Source organism: Oncorhynchus gorbuscha, linkage group LG07 (genome assembly GCF_021184085.1).
Source record: "Oncorhynchus gorbuscha isolate QuinsamMale2020 ecotype Even-year linkage group LG07, OgorEven_v1.0, whole genome shotgun sequence".
In the NCBI taxonomy this organism is placed as follows: Eukaryota; Metazoa; Chordata; class Actinopteri; order Salmoniformes; family Salmonidae; genus Oncorhynchus; species Oncorhynchus gorbuscha.
The window spans coordinates 78,068,194-78,089,045 of NC_060179.1; the positions used below are offsets into that span (position 1 = coordinate 78,068,194).

Here is a 20,852-nt window from a genome sequence, read left to right on the forward strand (position 1 = left end):
AGTATTGTGTTGAAGACCGGGTCTCTAAACATGTTAGTATTGTGTTGAAGACCGGGTCAGTACTCTAAACATGTTAGTATTGTGTTGAAGACTGGGTCTCTAAACATGTTAGTATTGTGTTGAAGACCGGGTCAGTAGTCTAAACATGTTAGTATTGTGTTGAAGACCGGGTCAGTAGTCTAAACATGTTAGTATTGTGTTGAAGACCGGGTCAGTACTCTAAACATGTTAGTATTGTGTTGAAGACCGGGTCTCTAAACATGTTAGTATTGTGTTGAAGACCGGGTCAGAACTCTAAACATGTTAGTATTGTGTTGAAGACCGGGTCAGAACTCTAAACATGTTAGTATTGTGTTGAAGACCGGGTCAGAACTCTAAACATGTTAGTATTGTGTTGAAGACCGGGTCAGTACTCTAAACATGTTAGTATTGTGTTGAAGACCGGGTCAGAACTCTAAACATGTTAGTATTGTGTTGAAGACTGGGTCAGTACTCTAAACATGTTATGGTCCTTCTGTAGCTCAGTTGGTAGAGCATGGCGCTTGTAACGCCAGGGTAGTGGGTTCGATCCCCGGGACCACCCATACGTAGAATGTATGCACACATGACTGTAAGTCGCTTTGGATAAAAGCGTCTGCTAAATGGCATATATTATTATTATATTATGTTAGTATTGTGTTGAAGACTGGGTCAGTACTCTAAACATGTTAGTATTGTGTTGAAGAACGGGTCAGTACTCTAAACTTGTTAGTATTGTGTTGAAGACCGGGTCTCTAAACATGTTAGTATTGTGTTGAAGAACGGGTCTCTAAACATGTTAGTATTGTGTTGAAGACCGGGTCAGAACTCTAAACATGTTAGTATTGTGATGAAGACCGGGTCTCTAAACATGTTAGTATTGTGTTGATGTGCATCTTGTTCAATCACTGGATTTGCATCACCCCCAACTTTACTGACTAAATCAGCCCTGGTCAAATGTAGTGCACTTTATAGGGAATAGTGTGTCATTTGGGACGTTTTCCTCATCCTCACCTTATAGCCAATATGGTGCACTATATCTCCTCTAATTTCAATCAACCATTTAATTAAGTGGAACAAAGGGAAATTCCTTGACAGGAGGAAAATGGAAGTTTAGTAAAAATCATTTGAATGATTAAACCCCATGACATTTACCTTGTGATGTGAAAATGATTAAAGCAATTTCACATGAAAAGTAATTGGCAAATGACAGATGCATCCAGGAATACCCCCTTATTATTCCCAGTTCTCCTCCCTCTCTCTCTCTCTCTCTCTCTCTCTCTCTCTCTCTCTCTCTCTCTCTCTCTCTCTCTCTCTCTCTCTCTCTCTCTCTCTCTCTCTCTCTCTCTCGGTACAACCTCTCAGGATCAGTAACCTGCTATAAACCTACTATAAACCTTAAGCTACTGTACAACCTCTCAGCATCAGTAACCTGCAATAAACCTTAAGCTACTGTACAACCTCTCAGCATCAGTAACCTGCTATAAACAGACACTCTCTCTCCCCCTCCAGACACTCTCTCTCCCCCTCCAGACACTCTCTCTCACACTCTCTCTCCCCCTCCAGACACTCTCTCCCCCTCCAGACACTCTCTCTCCCCCTCCAGACACTCTCTCTCCCCCTGCAGACACTCTCTCTCCCCCTCCAGACACTCTCTCTCCCCCTCCAGACACTCTCTCTCCCACTCCACTCTCTCCCCCTGCAGACACTCTCTCCCCCTCCAGACACTCTCTCTCCCCCTCCAGACAGTCTCTCTCCCTCCAGACAGTCTCTCTCCCTCCAGACACTCTCTCTCCCCCTCCAGACACTCTCTCTCCCCCCAGACACTCTCTCTCCCCCTGCGGACACTCTCTCTCCCCCTCCAGACACTCTCTCTCCCCCTCCAGACACTCTCTCCCCCTCCAGATACGCTCTCCCCCTCCAGACACTCTCTCTCCCCTTCAGACATTCTCTCTCCCCCTCCAGACACTCTCTCTCCCCCTGCAGACACTCTCTCTCCCCCTGCAGACACTCTCTCTCTCCCCTCCAGACACTCTCTCTCCCCCTCCAGACACTCTCTCTCCCCCTCCAGACACTCTCTCTCCCCCTCCGGACACTCTTTCTCCCCCTACAGACACTCTCTCTTCCCCTGCAGATACTCTCTCTCCCCCTCCAGACACTCTCTCTCCCCCTCCAGACACTCTCTCTCCCCCTCCACTCTCTCCCCCTGCAGATACTCTCTCTCCCCCTGCAGACACTCTCTCTCCCCCTCCAGACACTCTCTCCCCCTCCAGACACTCTCTCTCCCTCCAGACACTCTCTCTCCCACTCCACTCTCTCCCCCTGCAAACACTCTCTCTCCCCCTGCAGACACTCTCTCTCCCCCTCCAGACACTCTCTCCCCCCTCCAGACACTCTCTCTCCCACTCCACTCTCTCCCCCTGCAGACACTCTCTCTCCCCTCCAGACACTATCTCTCCCCCTGCAGACACTATCTCTCCCCCTACAGACACTCTCTCCCACTCCAGACACTCTCTCTCCCCCTCCAGACACTCTCTCTCCCCCTCCAGACACTCTCTCTCACCATCCAGACACTCTCTCTCCCCCTACAGACACTCTCTCTCCCCATCCAGACACTCTCTCTCCCCCTCCAGACACTCTCTCTCCCCCTCCAGACACTCTCTCTCCCCCTGCAGACACTCTCTCTCCCCCTGCAGACACTCTCTCTCCCCCTCCAGACACTCTCTCTCCCCCTCCAGACACTCTCTCTCCCCCTGCAGACACTCTCTCTCCCCCTCCAGACACTCTCTCCCGCTCCAGACACTCTCTCTCCCCCTCCAGACACTCTCGCTCCCCCTCCAGACACTCTCTCTCCCCCTGCAGACACTCTCTCTCCCACTCCTACAACATGTCTATGTTTTGTAACTGTTATACACAACGACTATGTGACTCTCTGTGTCTCTCTCCTCCCAGCAGCTGGATGAGAATCTTTATATTAGAACTGTCATTTGTATTATGTTGATCATGAGTGGGCTTTGTTCTCTATTGCAGCAGCTGAATGAGAATCTTTACAACTATGATAATCAACTATAACTAACTATAATAACTATGATAATCAACTATAACTAACTATAATAACTATGATAATCAACTAACTATAATAACTATGATAATCAACTATAACTAACTATAATAGCTATGATAATCAACTATAACTAACTATAATTACTATGATAATCAACTATAACTAACTATAATAACTATGATAATCAACTATAACTAACTATGATAATCAACTACAACTAACTATAATAACTATGATAATCAACTATAACTAACTATGATAATCAACTATAACTAACTATAATAGCTATGATAATCAACTATAACTAACTATAATAACTATGATAATCAACCATAACTAACTATAATAGCTATGATAATCAACTATAACTAACTATAATATCTATGATAATCAACTATAACTAACTATAATAACTATGATAATCATGTATAACTAACTATAATAGCTATGATAATCAACTATAACTAACTATAATAACTATGATAATCATGTATAACTAACTATAATAGCTATGATAATCAACTATAACTAACTACAATAACTATGATAACCAACTATAACTAACTATAATAACTATGATAATCAACCATAACTAACTATAATAACTAGGATAATCAACTATAACTAACTATAATAACTATGATAATCAACTATAACTGACTATAATAACTATGATAATCAGCTATAACTAACTATGATAATCAACTATAACTAGCTATAATAACTATGATAATCAACTATAACCAACTATAATAACTGTGATAATCATGTTTAACTAACTATAATAACTATGATAATCATGTTTAACTAACTATAATAACTATGATAATCAACTAACTATAATAACTATGATAATCAACTATAAATAACCATAATAACTATGATAATCAACTATAACTAACTATAATAACTATAATAATCAACTATAACTAACTATAATAACTATGATAATCATGTATAACTAACTATAATAACTATGATAATCAACTATAACTAACTATAATAACTATGATAATCAACTATAACTAACTATAATAACTATGATAATCAACCATAACTAACTATAATAACTATGATAATCAACTATAATTAACTATGATAATCAACTATAACTAACTATAATAACTATGATAATCAACTATAACTAACTATAATAACTATGATAATCAACTATAACTAACTATAATAACTAAGATAATCAACCATAACTAACTATAATAACTATGATAATCAACTATAATTAACTATGATAATCAACTATAACTAACTATAATAACTATGATAATCAACTATAACTAACTACAATAACTATGATAATCAACTACAACTAACTATAATAACTATGATAATCAACCATAACTAACTATAATAACTATGATAATCAACTATAACTAACTATAATAGCTATGATAATCAACTATAACTAACTATAATAACTATGATAATCATGTATAACTAACTATAATAACTATGATAATCAACTATAACTAACTATAATAACTATCATAATCAACTATAACTAACTACAATAACTATGATAATCAACTATAACTAACTATAATAACTATGATAATCAACTATAACTAACTTTAATAACTATGATAATCAACTATAACTAACTATAATAACTATGATAATCAACTATAACTAACTATGATAATCAACTATAACTAACTATAATAACTATTATAATCAACTAACTATAATAACTATTATAATCAACTAACTATAATAACTATTATAATCAACTATAACTAACTATGATAATCAACTATAACTAACTATAATAACTATGATAATCAACTATAACTAACTATGATAATCAACTATAACTAACTATAATAACTATGATAATCAGCTATAACTAACTATGATAATCAACTATAACTAAATATAATAACTATGATAATCAACTATAACTAACTATAATAACTATGATAATCAACTATAACTAACTATGATAATCAACTATAACTAACTATAATAACTATGATAATCAACTAACTATAATAACTATGATAATCAACTATAACTAACTATGATAATCAACTATAACTAACTATAATAGCTATGATAATCAACTATAACTAACTATAATAACTATGATAATCATGTATAACTAACTATAATAGCTATGATAATCAACTATAACTAACTACAATAACTATGATAATCAACTATAACTAACTATAATAACTAGGATAATCAACTATAACTAACTATAATAACTATGATAATCAACTATAACTAACTATGATAATCAACTATAACTAGCTATAATAACTATGATAATCAATTATAACTAACTATAATAACTATGATAATCATGTTTAACTAACTATAATAACTATGATAATCATGTTTAGCTAACTATAATAACTATGATAATCAACTAACTATAATAACTATGATAATCAACTATAAATAACCATAATAACTATGATAATCAACTATAACTAACTATAATAACTATAATAATCAACTATAACTAACTATAATAACTATGATAATCATGTATAACTAACTATAATAACTATGATAATCAACTATAACTAACTATAATAACTATGATAATCAACTATAACTAACTATAATAACTATGATAATCAACCATAACTAACTATAATAACTATGATAATCAACTATAATTAACTATGATAATCAACTATAACTAACTATAATAACTATGATAATCAACTATAACTAACTATAATAACTATGATAATCAACTATAACTAACTATAATAACTAAGATAATCAACCATAACTAACTATAATAACTATGATAATCAACTATAATTAACTATGATAATCAACTATAACTAACTATAATAACTATGATAATCAACTATAACTAACTACAATAACTATGATAATCAACTACAACTAACTATAATAACTATGATAATCAACCATAACTAACTATAATAACTATGATAATCAACTATAACTAACTATAATAGCTATGATAATCAACTATAACTAACTATAATAACTATGATAATCATGTATAACTAACTATAATAACTATGATAATCAACTATAACTAACTATAATAACTATCATAATCAACTATAACTAACTACAATAACTATGATAATCAACTATAACTAACTATAATAACTATGATAATCAACTATAACTAACTTTAATAACTATGATAATCAACTATAACTAACTATAATAACTATGATAATCAACTATAACTAACTATGATAATCAACTATAACTAACTATAATAACTATTATAATCAACTAACTATAATAACTATTATAATCAACTAACTATAATAACTATTATAATCAACTATAACTAACTATGATAATCAACTATAACTAACTATAATAACTATGATAATCAACTATAACTAACTATGATAATCAACTATAACTAACTATAATAACTATGATAATCAGCTATAACTAACTATGATAATCAACTATAACTAAATATAATAACTATGATAATCAACTATAACTAACTATAATAACTATGATAATCAACTATAACTAACTATGATAATCAACTATAACTAACTATAATAACTATGATAATCAACTAACTATAATAACTATGATAATCAACTATAACTAACTATGATAATCAACTATAACTAACTATAATAGCTATGATAATCAACTATAACTAACTATAATAACTATGATAATCATGTATAACTAACTATAATAGCTATGATAATCAACTATAACTAACTACAATAACTATGATAATCAACTATAACTAACTATAATAACTAGGATAATCAACTATAACTAACTATAATAACTATGATAATCAACTATAACTAACTATGATAATCAACTATAACTAGCTATAATAACTATGATAATCAATTATAACTAACTATAATAACTATGATAATCATGTTTAACTAACTATAATAACTATGATAATCATGTTTAGCTAACTATAACTATGATAATCAACTAACTATAATAACTATGATAATCAACTATAACTAACTATAATAACTATGATAATCAACTATAACTAACTATAATAACTATGATAATCAACCATAACTAACTATAATAACTATGATAATCAACTATAATTAACTATGATAATCAACTATAACTAACTATAATAACTATGATAATCAACTATAACTAACTATAATAACTATGATAATCAACTATAACTAACTATAATAACTATGATAATCAACCATAACTAACTATAATAACTATGATAATCAACTATAATTAACTATGATAATCAACTATAACTAACTATAATAACTATGATAATCAACTATAACTAACTATAATAATAATCTATAACTATAATAACTATGATAATCAACCATAACTAACTATAATAACTATGATAATCAACTATAACTAACTATAATAGCTATGATAATCAACTATAACTAACTATAATAACTATGATAATCAACTATAACTAACTATAATAACTAAGATAATCAACCATAACTAACTATAATAACTATGATAATCAACTATAATTAACTATGATAATCAACTATAACTAACTATAATAACTATGATAATCAACTATAACTAACTACAATAACTATGATAATCAACTACAACTAACTATAATAACTATGATAATCAACCATAACTAACTATAATAACTATGATAATCAACTATAACTAACTATAATAGCTATGATAATCAACTATAACTAACTATAATAACTATGATAATCATGTATAACTAACTATAATAACTATGATAATCAACTATAACTAACTATAATAACTATCATAATCAACTATAACTAACTACAATAACTATGATAATCAACTATAACTAACTATAATAACTATGATAATCAACTATAACTAACTTTAATAACTATGATAATCAACTATAACTAACTATAATAACTATGATAATCAACTATAACTAACTATGATAATCAACTATAACTAACTATAATAACTATTATAATCAACTAACTATAATAACTATTATAATCAACTAACTATAATAACTATTATAATCAACTATAACTAACTATGATAATCAACTATAACTAACTATAATAACTATGATAATCAACTATAACTAACTATGATAATCAACTATAACTAACTATAATAACTATGATAATCAGCTATAACTAACTATGATAATCAACTATAACTAAATATAATAACTATGATAATCAACTATAACTAACTATAATAACTATGATAATCAACTATAACTAACTATGATAATCAACTATAACTAACTATAATAACTATGATAATCAACTAACTATAATAACTATGATAATCAACTATAACTAACTATGATAATCAACTATAACTAACTATAATAGCTATGATAATCAACTATAACTAACTATAATAACTATGATAATCATGTATAACTAACTATAATAGCTATGATAATCAACTATAACTAACTACAATAACTATGATAATCAACTATAACTAACTATAATAACTAGGATAATCAACTATAACTAACTATAATAACTATGATAATCAACTATAACTAACTATGATAATCAACTATAACTAGCTATAATAACTATGATAATCAATTATAACTAACTATAATAACTATGATAATCATGTTTAACTAACTATAATAACTATGATAATCATGTTTAGCTAACTATAACTATGATAATCAACTAACTATAATAACTATGATAATCAACTATAACTAACTATAATAACTATGATAATCAACTATAACTAACTATAATAACTATGATAATCAACCATAACTAACTATAATAACTATGATAATCAACTATAATTAACTATGATAATCAACTATAACTAACTATAATAACTATGATAATCAACTATAACTAACTATAATAACTATGATAATCAACTATAACTAACTATAATAACTATGATAATCAACCATAACTAACTATAATAACTATGATAATCAACTATAATTAACTATGATAATCAACTATAACTAACTATAATAACTATGATAATCAACTATAACTAACTACAATAACTATGATAATCAACTACAACTAACTATAATAACTATGATAATCAACCATAACTAACTATAATAACTATGATAATCAACTATAACTAACTATAATAGCTATGATAATCAACTATAACTAACTATAATAACTATGATAATCATGTATAACTAACTATAATAACTATGATAATCAACTATAACTAACTATAATAACTATCATAATCAACTATAACTAACTACAATAACTATGATAATCAACTATAACTAACTATAATAACTATGATAATCAACTATAACTAACTTTAATAACTATGATAATCAACTATAACTAACTATAATAACTATGATAATCAACTATAACTAACTATGATAATCAACTATAACTAACTATAATAACTATTATAATCAACTATCTATAATAACTATTATAATCAACTAACTATAATAACTATTATAATCAACTATAACTAACTATGATAATCAACTATAACTAACTATAATAACTATGATAATCAACTATAACTAACTATGATAATCAACTATAACTAACTATAATAACTATGATAATCAGCTATAACTAACTATGATAATCAACTATAACTAAATATAATAACTATGATAATCAACTATAACTAACTATAATAACTATGATAATCAACTATAACTAACTATGATAATCAACTATAACTAACTATAATAACTATGATAATCAACTAACTATAATAACTATGATAATCAACTATAACTAACTATGATAATCAACTATAACTAACTATAATAGCTATGATAATCAACTATAACTAACTATAATAACTATGATAATCATGTATAACTAACTATAATAGCTATGATAATCAACTATAACTAACTACAATAACTATGATAATCAACTATAACTAACTATAATAACTAGGATAATCAACTATAACTAACTATAATAACTATGATAATCAACTATAACTAACTATGATAATCAACTATAACTAGCTATAATAACTATGATAATCAATTATAACTAACTATAATAACTATGATAATCATGTTTAACTAACTATAATAACTATGATAATCATGTTTAACTAACTATAACTATGATAATCAACTAACTATAATAACTATGATAATCAACTATAACTAACTATAATAACTATGATAATCAACTATAACTAACTACAATAACTATGATAATCAACTATAACTAACTATAATAACTATGATAATCAACTATAACTAACTATAATAACTATGATAATCAACTATAACTAACTATAATAACTATGATAATCAACTATAACTAACTATGATAATCAACTATAACTAACTATAATAACTATTATAATCAACTATAACTAACTATGATAATCAACTATAACTAACTATAATAACTATTATAATCAACTATAACTAACTATGATAATCAACTATAACTAACTATAAGAACTATGATAATCAACTATAACTAACTATGATAATCAACTATACCTAAATATAATAACTATGATAATCAACTATAACTAACTATAATAACTATGATAATCAACTATAACTAACTATGATAATCAACTATAACTAACTATAATAACTATGATAATCAACTAACTATAATAACTATGATAATCAACTATAACTAACTATAATAGCTATGATAATCAACTAACTATAATAACTATGATAATCAATGTAACGGCCTACCCAAACATATAACAAAAACACAAAATACAATGACCAAGGCGTGACAGAATCCCCCCCCTAAGGTGCGGACTCCCGGACGCACCTCAAGAGCATAGGGAGGGTCCGGGTGGGCGTCTGTCCATGGTGGCGGTTCAGGCTCGGGACGTGGACTCCACTCCATTAATGTCCTAGTTCCTCCCCTTCGCGTCCTGGGATAATCCACCTTCTCCGCCGACCATGGCCTAATAGTCCTCACCCAGATCCCCACATAACTGAGGAGCAGCCCGGGACAGAGGGGCAGCTCGGGACAGAGGGGCATCTCAGGACAGAGGGGCATCTCAGGACAGAGGGGCATCTCAGGACAGAGGGGCAGCTCGGGACAGAGGGGCAGCTCGGGACAGAGGGGCAGCTCAGGACCAAAGCAGCCCAGTACTGAGAGGAAGCCCAGTACTGAGAGGAAGCCCAGTACTGAGAGGAAGCCCAGTACTGAGAGGAAGCCCAGTACTGAGAGGAAGCTCAGGCAGGTAGTAGGCTCCGGTAACTCCTGGCTGGCTGGCGGAACTGGAAGAGTCAGGTTGTCGGGCAGATCTGGAAGAGACTGGTTGTCGGGCAGATCTGGAAGAGACTGGTTGTCTGGCAGATCTGGAAGAGACTGGTTGTCTGGCGGCGCTGGGCAGACTGGGAGCACTGGCGGCACTGGGCAGACTGGGAGCATTGGCGGCGCTGGGCAGACTGGGAGCACTGGCAGCGCTGGGCAGACTGGGAGCACTGGCGGCGCTGGGCAGACTGGGAGCACTGGCGGCGCTGGGCAGACTGGGAGCACTGGCGGCGCTGGGCAGACTGGGAGCACTGGCGGCGCTAAACAGGCGGGAGACTCCGACAGCGTAGGAGAGGAGAAAGGCGCTGGCTGCGCTGAACAGGCGAGGCGCACTGGAGGCCTGGTGCGTGGTGCTGGAACTGGTGGTACTGGATCGAGGACACGCACAGGAAGCCTGTTGCGGGGAGCTGCTACCGGAAAACTGGTGTGTAGAGGTGGCTCTGGATAGACCGGACCGTGCAGGCGCACTGGAGCTCTTGAGCACCGAGCCTGCCCAAGCTTACCCGGCTCGATGCCTACTCTAGCCCGGCCAATAGGAAGGGCTGGTATGTGCCGCACCTGGCTCTGCACCCGCACTGGAAACACCGTGCGCTCCATAACATAACACGGTGCCTGCCCGGTCTCTCTAGCCCAACGGTGAGCACAGGGAGTTTGCGCAGGTCTCCTACCTGGCATAACTATTCTCCCTTCTAGCCTCCCCCCAATAATTTTTTTGGGCTGCTTTTCCGGCTTCCAACCGCGTCGCCGTGCTGCCTCCTCATACCTGCGCCTCTCCGCTTTAGCCGCATCTATTTCTTCCTTGGGACGGCGATATTCTCCAGGCTGAGCCCAGGGTCCTTTACCGTCTAATTCCTCCTCCCATGTCCAATTCTCCAAGTGGTGCAGCCTCTCCCACTGCGACTGTTCTTCATGATTAACAGGGAGAGATGGCTCAGGTCTGAACCCTGACTCAGCCACTCTCTCTCTGCGCTCTCCCCCAATAAATATTTGGGGGTTACTTTCAGTTTTCGCTCTGCGTCGACGTGTTTCCTTTTAGACTCCATTCGTCTATAGCCCTCTTCGCACTGCTGAAGCGAATCCCAGGCGGGCTCCTGCACTCTCTCTGGGTCGGCCGCCCACCTGTCGATTTCTTCCCACGTCGTATACTCCATGCCTATACCGTCCATAACGTCCTCCTTTAGCTCCTGCCAGTTACCTACGTCGTTGCCAGTTACACGCTGCTCGGTCCGTGAGAGGTGGGTGTTTCTGTAACGGCGTTCGTCTTTTGAAGAAAGAGAGTCGGACCGAAATGCAGCGTGTTGGTTCCTCATGACTTTAATGAAATGAATCGCGGTACATGAAATAACTGAATACTAAATACAAAAACAACAGAACGGAACGTGAAACTTATTACAGCCTATCTGGTGAATACAACACAGAGATAGAAACAAACACCCACGAAATACAAAGCGAACTCAGGCTGCCTAAATACGGTTCCCAATCCGAGACAACGAGAATCACCTGACTCCAATTGAGAACCGCCTCAGGCAGCCAAGCCTAACTAGACACACCCCTAATCATACACAATCCCAATGTATACAAACCCCAATACGAAACACAACATATGAACCCATGTCACACCCTGGCCTACCCAAACATATAACAAAAACACAAAATACAATGACCAAGGCGTGACAATCAACTATAACTAACTATGATAATCAACTATAACTAACTATAATAACTATGATAATCAACTATAACTAACTATAATAGCTATGATAATCAACTATAACTAACTATAATAACTATGATAATCAACCATAACTAACTATAATAACTATGATAATCAACTATAACTAACTATAATAACTATGATAATCAACTAACTATAATAACTATGATAATCAACTATAACTAACTATGATAATCAACTATAACTAACTATAATAACTATGATAATCAACTATAACTAACTGTAATACCTATGATAATCAACTATAACTAACTATAATAACTACGATAATCAACTAACTATAATAACTACGATAATCAACTATAACTAACTATAATAACGATGATAATCTACTATAACTAACTATAATAACTATGATAATAAACTATAACTAACTATGATAATCAACTATAACTAACTATAATAACTATGATAATCAACTATAACTAACTATGATAATCTACTATAACTAACTATAATAACTACTATGATAATAAACTATAACTAACTATGATAATCAACTATAACTAACTATAATTACTATGATAATCAACTATAACTAACTATAATAACTATGATAATCAACTATAACTAACTATAATAACTATGATAATCAACTATAACTAACTATAATAGCTATGATAATCAACTATAACTAACCATAATAGCTATGATAATCAACTATAACTAACTATAATAACTATGATAATCAACTATAATAACTATGATAATCAACTATAACTAACTATAATAACTATGATAATCAACTATAACTAACTATAATAGCTATGATAATCAACTATTTAATTTTACCTTTATTTAACCAGGCAAGTCAGTTAAGAACATATTCTTATTTTCAATGACGGCCTGGGAACAGTGGGTTAACTGCCTGTTCAGGGGCAGAACGACAGATTTGTACCTTGTCAGCTCGGGGGTTTGAACTCGCAACCTTCCGGTTACTAGTCCAATGCTCTAACCACTAGGCTAACTATAATAACTATGATAATCAACTATAATAACTATGATAATCAACTATAACTAACTATAATAACTATGATAATCAACTATAACTAACTATAATAGCTATGATAATCATATATAACTAACTATAATAACGATGATAATCAACTAACTATAATAACGATGATGCTTTATAACCGTGTTATGTGTATAATGATGTTTTGTTCTCTGCAGCAGCTGGATGAGATGTGGCAGGAGCTGCGTTGGATCACTGATGCCCTGCAGTATGCCCGCTACAAGCATCCCAGTGGCGGGGTGCCCATCACCAGCCTGGTCAATGCCAGCAAGCTTGAGTCAGACCAGGGGGCACAGAAGAGTGACTCAGCATCCTCTACCATGGACTACCTACCCACACCATCACCCTCACCTGAGCTACGACCCAGGAAGGCTGCTAGTGGTGAGGAGAATGACACACACACGCAAGCACTCACACACACACACACACACACACACACACACACACACACACACACACACACACACACACACACACACACACACACACACACACACACACACACACACACACACACACACACACACACCATCTTGGCTGTCCATCGAAGATGATGATGACGATGCTCCTCTTGTGGATGGGGGGTAGGGAGGGGTGTGTTAGCACTTCAAGACACACACACTCATATCTCTACATACGTGGCATACAACAACAACAACAACAACAACAACAAAACAAATCACCCTCACTCTCCACATACTGGAAGTATGTCAGGGATGGCCTTTATCTTTATGCTAAACACATACCCCCACTCTAGAATCATAGTTTGTTCTGTGTCTGTGTGCAACACTGTCTTGTACATGAACTGTATGTGTCCACTGGGCACACACTGGTTGAATCAATGTTGTTTCCATGTCATTTTAATTAAATTTACGTTGAACCAACGTGGAATAGACATTGAATTGACCTCTGTGCCCAATGGGTTGTTTCTGACCCGTCTGTCTGTCTGTCTGTTTCCTCCCTCAGACTCCCAACTGGGGTCAGATGAGGACGGTTGTTCAGAGGTGTTCCTGCCAACAGACAGCGACTATGACTCCAGCGAGGCCTTGTCCCCCCGTGAGCTGGACCTGCTCTACTCTTCCCAACAGGACCTCTCCCAGCAGGCTGTGCACGCCCTGGGAGGCAGCGCTCCCGACGTACTGCAGATACACGAACTAAGGTACAATAACGACATTTAACCTCTGACCCTGACGTACCGCAGATACACAAACTAAGGTACAATAACGACCTCTAACCCTGACCCAGACGTACTGCAGATACACAAGCTCAGGCACCACCTTTAACCCCTGACCCTGACGTACTGCGGATACACGAACTAAGGTACAATAACGACCTCTAACCCTGACCCCGACGTACCGCAGATACACAAACTAAATTATGAGAACAACCTTGTAAGAATATTTTAAGATAATACACAACGCAGAGGACTAGAGGTAAATAGGGAATTAACGATCAATGGAAAAGTTGTTTTTCAGTTCAACATCTGGTTCAAATCTGTGTAGGGGTTTCAGTCCTGGACTCATAGCTACGTGGCAAGATCTCGTTGGTCTGAATCGTCTATACATTGAGCCTGAAACAGGAAACTTGTTATTTGACCATTGGCCCAATTTTACTGCAAGGAATTCTAATTGGTCAACCACAGACTACGGTTGGGGGTTATAAATTACATCCTGTCACTTTGTTCTGTGGAGAATCATTTAGGACCTGGAAGAAGGAACATTGACCATCTACTTCCCAGCGTAACATCTATGATTTGTTATTTTTGAATAAACCTATTTGTCTCCCCCTGATTTGCTTTGGGGTCTGTGTTATTCAAGAATAACATCAGCTGCTAACAACCTCTAACCCCTGACCCTGACATACTGCAGATACACAAGCTCAGGAAGAGAATGACCTCTAACCCCTGACCCTGACATACTGCAGATACACAAGCTCAGGAAGAGAATGACCTCTAACCCCTGACCCTGACATACTGCAGATACACAAGCTCAGGAAGAGAATGACCTCTAACCCCTGACCCTGACATACTGCAGATACACAAGCTCAGGAAGAGAATGACCTCTAACCCCTGACCCTGACATACTGCAGATACACAAGCTCAGGAAGAGAATGACCTCTAACCCCTGACCCTGACTGCAGATACACAAGCTGAGGAAGAGAATGACCTCTAACCCCTGACCCTGACATACTGCAGATACACAAGCTCAGATGTGTCCCTGTCCCCCACTCTCTTGTCCTCTATAATCTAATGTGTTGTCTTTTTGACAGAGCCTTGAATATAACCTAATGGATCTTTTTTTTCCCTTTCCAGGTACAGCATCTGCCATCCCAAAGACCTCCCTCTCTCCCCCGCCTTCCCCCTCTCCCCAGGCCCACTCCTCTCCCCCGCCTTCCCCCTATCCTCAGCCCCACCCTTCTCCCCTGCCCTCATTCTCCCCAAGACCACCCTTTCTTGCACCAAAATCCTGGAGGGTCTCTCCCTCTCCAAGACAACCCAGGACCAGCACTCCTCCACCCCCCTGTGGCCCCTAGCCAACCCCCCAACCAAGCGGAAGCTGCTGTCCAGAATCCACGGGGCCGCTGGGCCCCAGCACTGGTTGAAGAGCCACAGCGACAGCCACACTGGGTCCCTGTCTGAGGGGGTCTATACCAGGCAGAAGGACCCAGACCTGCCCCTGGATCTCCTATCCCCTCAGGGGGAGACATACATTAGTCATGCTTCCTGTGTCCTGGAGGGCAGTGGGGTGGGGCAGAGGGAGCCCAGGCCCCATGTCAGGAGGATCTTTGTGGAACCGTGTAAGGAAACATCGCTTGAGAACAGGGGCTGGGGAGAGGAGGAGAGAGGGATGGAGGGACGGGGGGAGAGAGGGGCAGGGGTGATGGTGGTTGTCACAGAGGAGGGGTCAGGAGAGGAGGCATCTGAAGGAACAACAGCCCAGGATGTGGACTCAGACAACCAAACGAACACACAGGTGTCAGAGATCCTCAGCAGCACGCTCTAGGATTGGATGATAATCAGTAACACGCTCTAGGGATTGGATGATAATCCGTAACACGCTCTAGGGATTGGATGATAATCCGTAACACGCTCTAGGGATTGGATGATAATCAGTGACACGCTCTAGGATTGGATGATAATCAGTAACACGCTCTAGGATTGGATGATAATCAGTAACACGCTCTAGGATTGGATGATAATCAGTAACACGCTCTAGGGATTGGATGATAATCAGTAACACGCTCTAGGATTGGATGATGGTTTGGCATGGTGCTCCAGGGTCTGGTTGCACCAGTTGGGCATAACAAAGGTAATGCACGTTCATGAGATTTAATGCTTCAAAATGATGGTTGCTAGGCAGCCCCCATTCGTAGGCTGTTTCCATCCTCGTGGTGGTTTTAAACTTACCTTCACTTCGCAAAGCCCACCGCTATGCATGTTTTCTTAACCAGAACAGGTTGGATCCATAAAGAATCACTGTGGGAATAGATATCACACATTTAGCATGTTATAATGTAACATAAATCAAGTGTATTATTTTGCTATTGACTCACGCTTAGGCAACTCCAAAAGCCTGCGCAGGTTGTAAAATATGAGACTCATATCCTTTTGAAAATATAGATCGCTATCATAATGACGAGAGTCCCAATTTAACCCTACGCCTGCTCCCTACTAGATGTAGAGTCTATGCCCAGTCATAGCTCATAGAAGGGCTTACGACCAGGTGGTGCAACAGGTATCATTTTTAGAGCCGGCGTACAGTGCGTTTTATGTCGGGTGTAGAGTAACGATCCACTTACAACCCGGTGCAACCGGCCCCAGGATTGGACGATGCTCAGGTGAAAAGTCTAGCATTGGCCCATGTTCAGTAACACACTCTAGCATTTGACAGTGGTTCAGTAACGTCCTCCAGGATTGGACGACGGCTCAGCAACATGTTCTTGGAGTGAACGATACTGAGTAACAAACTTTTGAATGATTGGACAATGGATAATTGATGACATTTGGATGGAGCACTATCATTTTGGAACGCTGCATACAATATGTATCCCTCCACAGTGTATCCAAACTGCCATCAATGCACCTTTCCCTGTCTGTTTCTGCCTCTGTGTGTGTTTGTGTGGGCCTCGTTCCTTCTTTCATCGCTTTCTCTCTGTCCTTCATATCCCTGTGGACAGGCATGCTGAACTGACTCTGAGCTCGTGGACCTCGTTCCTTCTTTCATCGCTTTCTCTCTGTCCTTCATATCCCTGTGGACAGGCATGCTGAACTGACTCTGAGCTCGTGGGCCTCGTTCCTTCTTTCATCGCTTTCTCTCTGTCCTTCATATCCCTGTGGACAGGCATGCTGAACTGACTCTGAGCTCGTGGACGTGTGTAGCTCACAGACGGGACAATCCTTGCTCTCTCTGTACAATGTACTAGAGACTCAAGTTGCTGGCCAACTGTCTGAACTGTAGAACTCAGAACCAAGCCAAGGCTCCAACTGTTATGACCTATAACCAATGCAACATGAACTAAAGCACTGCTTTACCTTTGCACTTGAATCTGTGTTGACGGCCGCAAGATCTCGGAGTTGCTATTTCAATTGATGGGTATCCGTGGTACATTTGTCGATTTCCATATTAGATACACGCCTTGTGTTTCTCTACACAGCAAATTGGCCAGTGTTAACTAGTGTTGCTTTTTCAGTGTAGCGTTTCCAGTGTTGATTCAGGAGTTAAATATAGCACTGTAAATATTTAAAGAACCACAGTGTTGGTGTTAAATAACCAGAGTTGAACCAAAACCTCTGCCATCATTATCATATTTCCCAGCATGCTCTATTGCAGGTTGAATTGTTTGTTTAAATATCTATGTTTTTTGCATGCACATTGATTAATTGATGTTATTCTACTTAAAGGGCTCAGTGCAGTCCAAAATGTGATTTTCCAGTATTGTATATATATTTCCACACTATGAGGTTGGAATAATACTGTGAAATTGTGAAAATTATGAAAATGCCCTTTTAGTGTAAGAGCTGTTTGAAAAGACGCCTGCAATTTCAGCCTGTTTTAGTGGGATGGAGCTGTAAATGAGTTAATAGACCAATAAGAGAGTTCCAAACTACCTTGTCAATAATGTCTAGTTTTCAGTTTTCCCCTCCCCCACTCAGACCTGTCCAAGACAGTCCTGGCTAAAGTCTTGCTTGAGAAATTGCTCTTTGCTAAGAAGCTATTTTTGTTTTCTTTTTGACAATTTTAATTGCAAACAATCACAGTAAGGTACTTAATTGTTACCCAGAAATGATTTGATGTTGAGATAAAAACAACTGCATTGGACCTTATAAAATATAAATAACATCCATTTTTCTGAAATAATCTAATCTGTTACTTGGATTTAATGCACCCTTTACTGAAATGGCCGTTCCAGTTTAGATGGGTTAGGTAGTCTAATATCTTAGTATTCCCAACCCTGGAAGTCGGGTGAAAAAATGTCAACTAAATTGGATATTCCTGCGGCTGGATTCCAATAGGAATTACACATCACTTTGCAAACCAGCATAATGCGACTTGCAGGCCTGATATGGAGTTTCAGGCCACTGTATGAGGGTAAAACTAGGCCCTCAAAGTAAGGCCTTAAGAAATATTTATTTTATTGTCTTATATAATTACATAATATGATATGATAACATTCGCTTAGGATCTCACCTAGTGAAGATCACAGGACTGAAAATGCAACAACCATGTCTCTGTCACTAACAAATAAAGTCATGAGTGGTAACTCTACAATATAATCGAAAGGCAAGGCACTCTGGGAAATATGCAAATAAGACTTCACACTAAGCAAAGCGTTAATCTAACTCTGAAAATTGTGGACATGTACGCTTGAGAATTTGCTGTGTAGGTGTCTCAGCATGGACTATAAGCACCCGCAGTGAATGTACTGTCATGGTTTAAAAGTTGGTTTTCTGTGGTAATTAATGTGTCATTACCATCATGCTAAGCTGGTTCTTTTGTGGTTCTGTTACAACAAAAGTCAACCGGAGTCTCATTTAGAATAACAGTGACATTCTTCATACACTAAAACAGTCACTTTTCATATCTTTCTCAGACTAACAACATCACCAGCATTTAATATCAAATCAAATTGGATTTTGTCACATCGTAAACAACCGGTGTAGACTAACAGTGAAATGCTTACTTCACAACAATGCAGAGAGAAAAATATATAAAAATACACACCGAGTAGATGATAACTTGGCTATATACCAGTACCGAGTCCACATGCAGGGGTAGGACGTAATTTCGGTAGATACAGTATGTACGTATTCAGACCACACTATGTTTTCAACATTTTGTTAAATTACTGCCTTATTCTAAAATTGATGTCATACGTATTTCCTCATCAATCTACACACAATACCTCATAACGACAAAGTTAAAACAGGTTTAGACATTTTTGCAAATTTATTACAAATAAAAAACAGAAATATCACATTTTACATAAGTATTGAGAGCCTTCACTCAGTACTTTGTTGTAGCACCTTTGGCAGTGATTACAGCCTCTAGTCTTCTTGGGTATGACGCTACAAGCTTGCCACACCTGTATTTGGGGGAGTTTCTCCCATTTTTCTCTGCAGATCCTTTCAAGCACTGTCAGGTTGGATGGGGAGTGTTGCTGCCCAGCTATTTTCAGGTATCTCCAGAGATGTTTGATCGGGTTCAAGTCCGGTCTCTGGCTGGGCTCCTCAAGGACATTCAGAGACTTGTCCCTAAGCCACTCCTGTGTTGTCTTGGCTGTGTG

At 36.4% G+C, this 20,852-nt stretch overlaps 1 protein-coding gene across 1 annotated transcript in view; it reads left to right on the forward strand.

The window, feature by feature from the left end:
* LOC124039051 (ankyrin repeat and fibronectin type-III domain-containing protein 1-like) overlaps positions 1–20,852 on the forward strand; it is a 178,204-nt gene that overhangs the window by 134,899 nt on the left and 22,453 nt on the right. Inside the window, exons 17-19 of the mRNA XM_046354930.1 lie at positions 14,228–14,450; positions 15,036–15,228; positions 16,381–16,865. Coding sequence (XP_046210886.1) covers positions 14,228–14,450; positions 15,036–15,228; positions 16,381–16,865 — 901 coding nt within the window. The remainder of the gene's footprint in view (positions 1–14,227; positions 14,451–15,035; positions 15,229–16,380; positions 16,866–20,852) is intronic.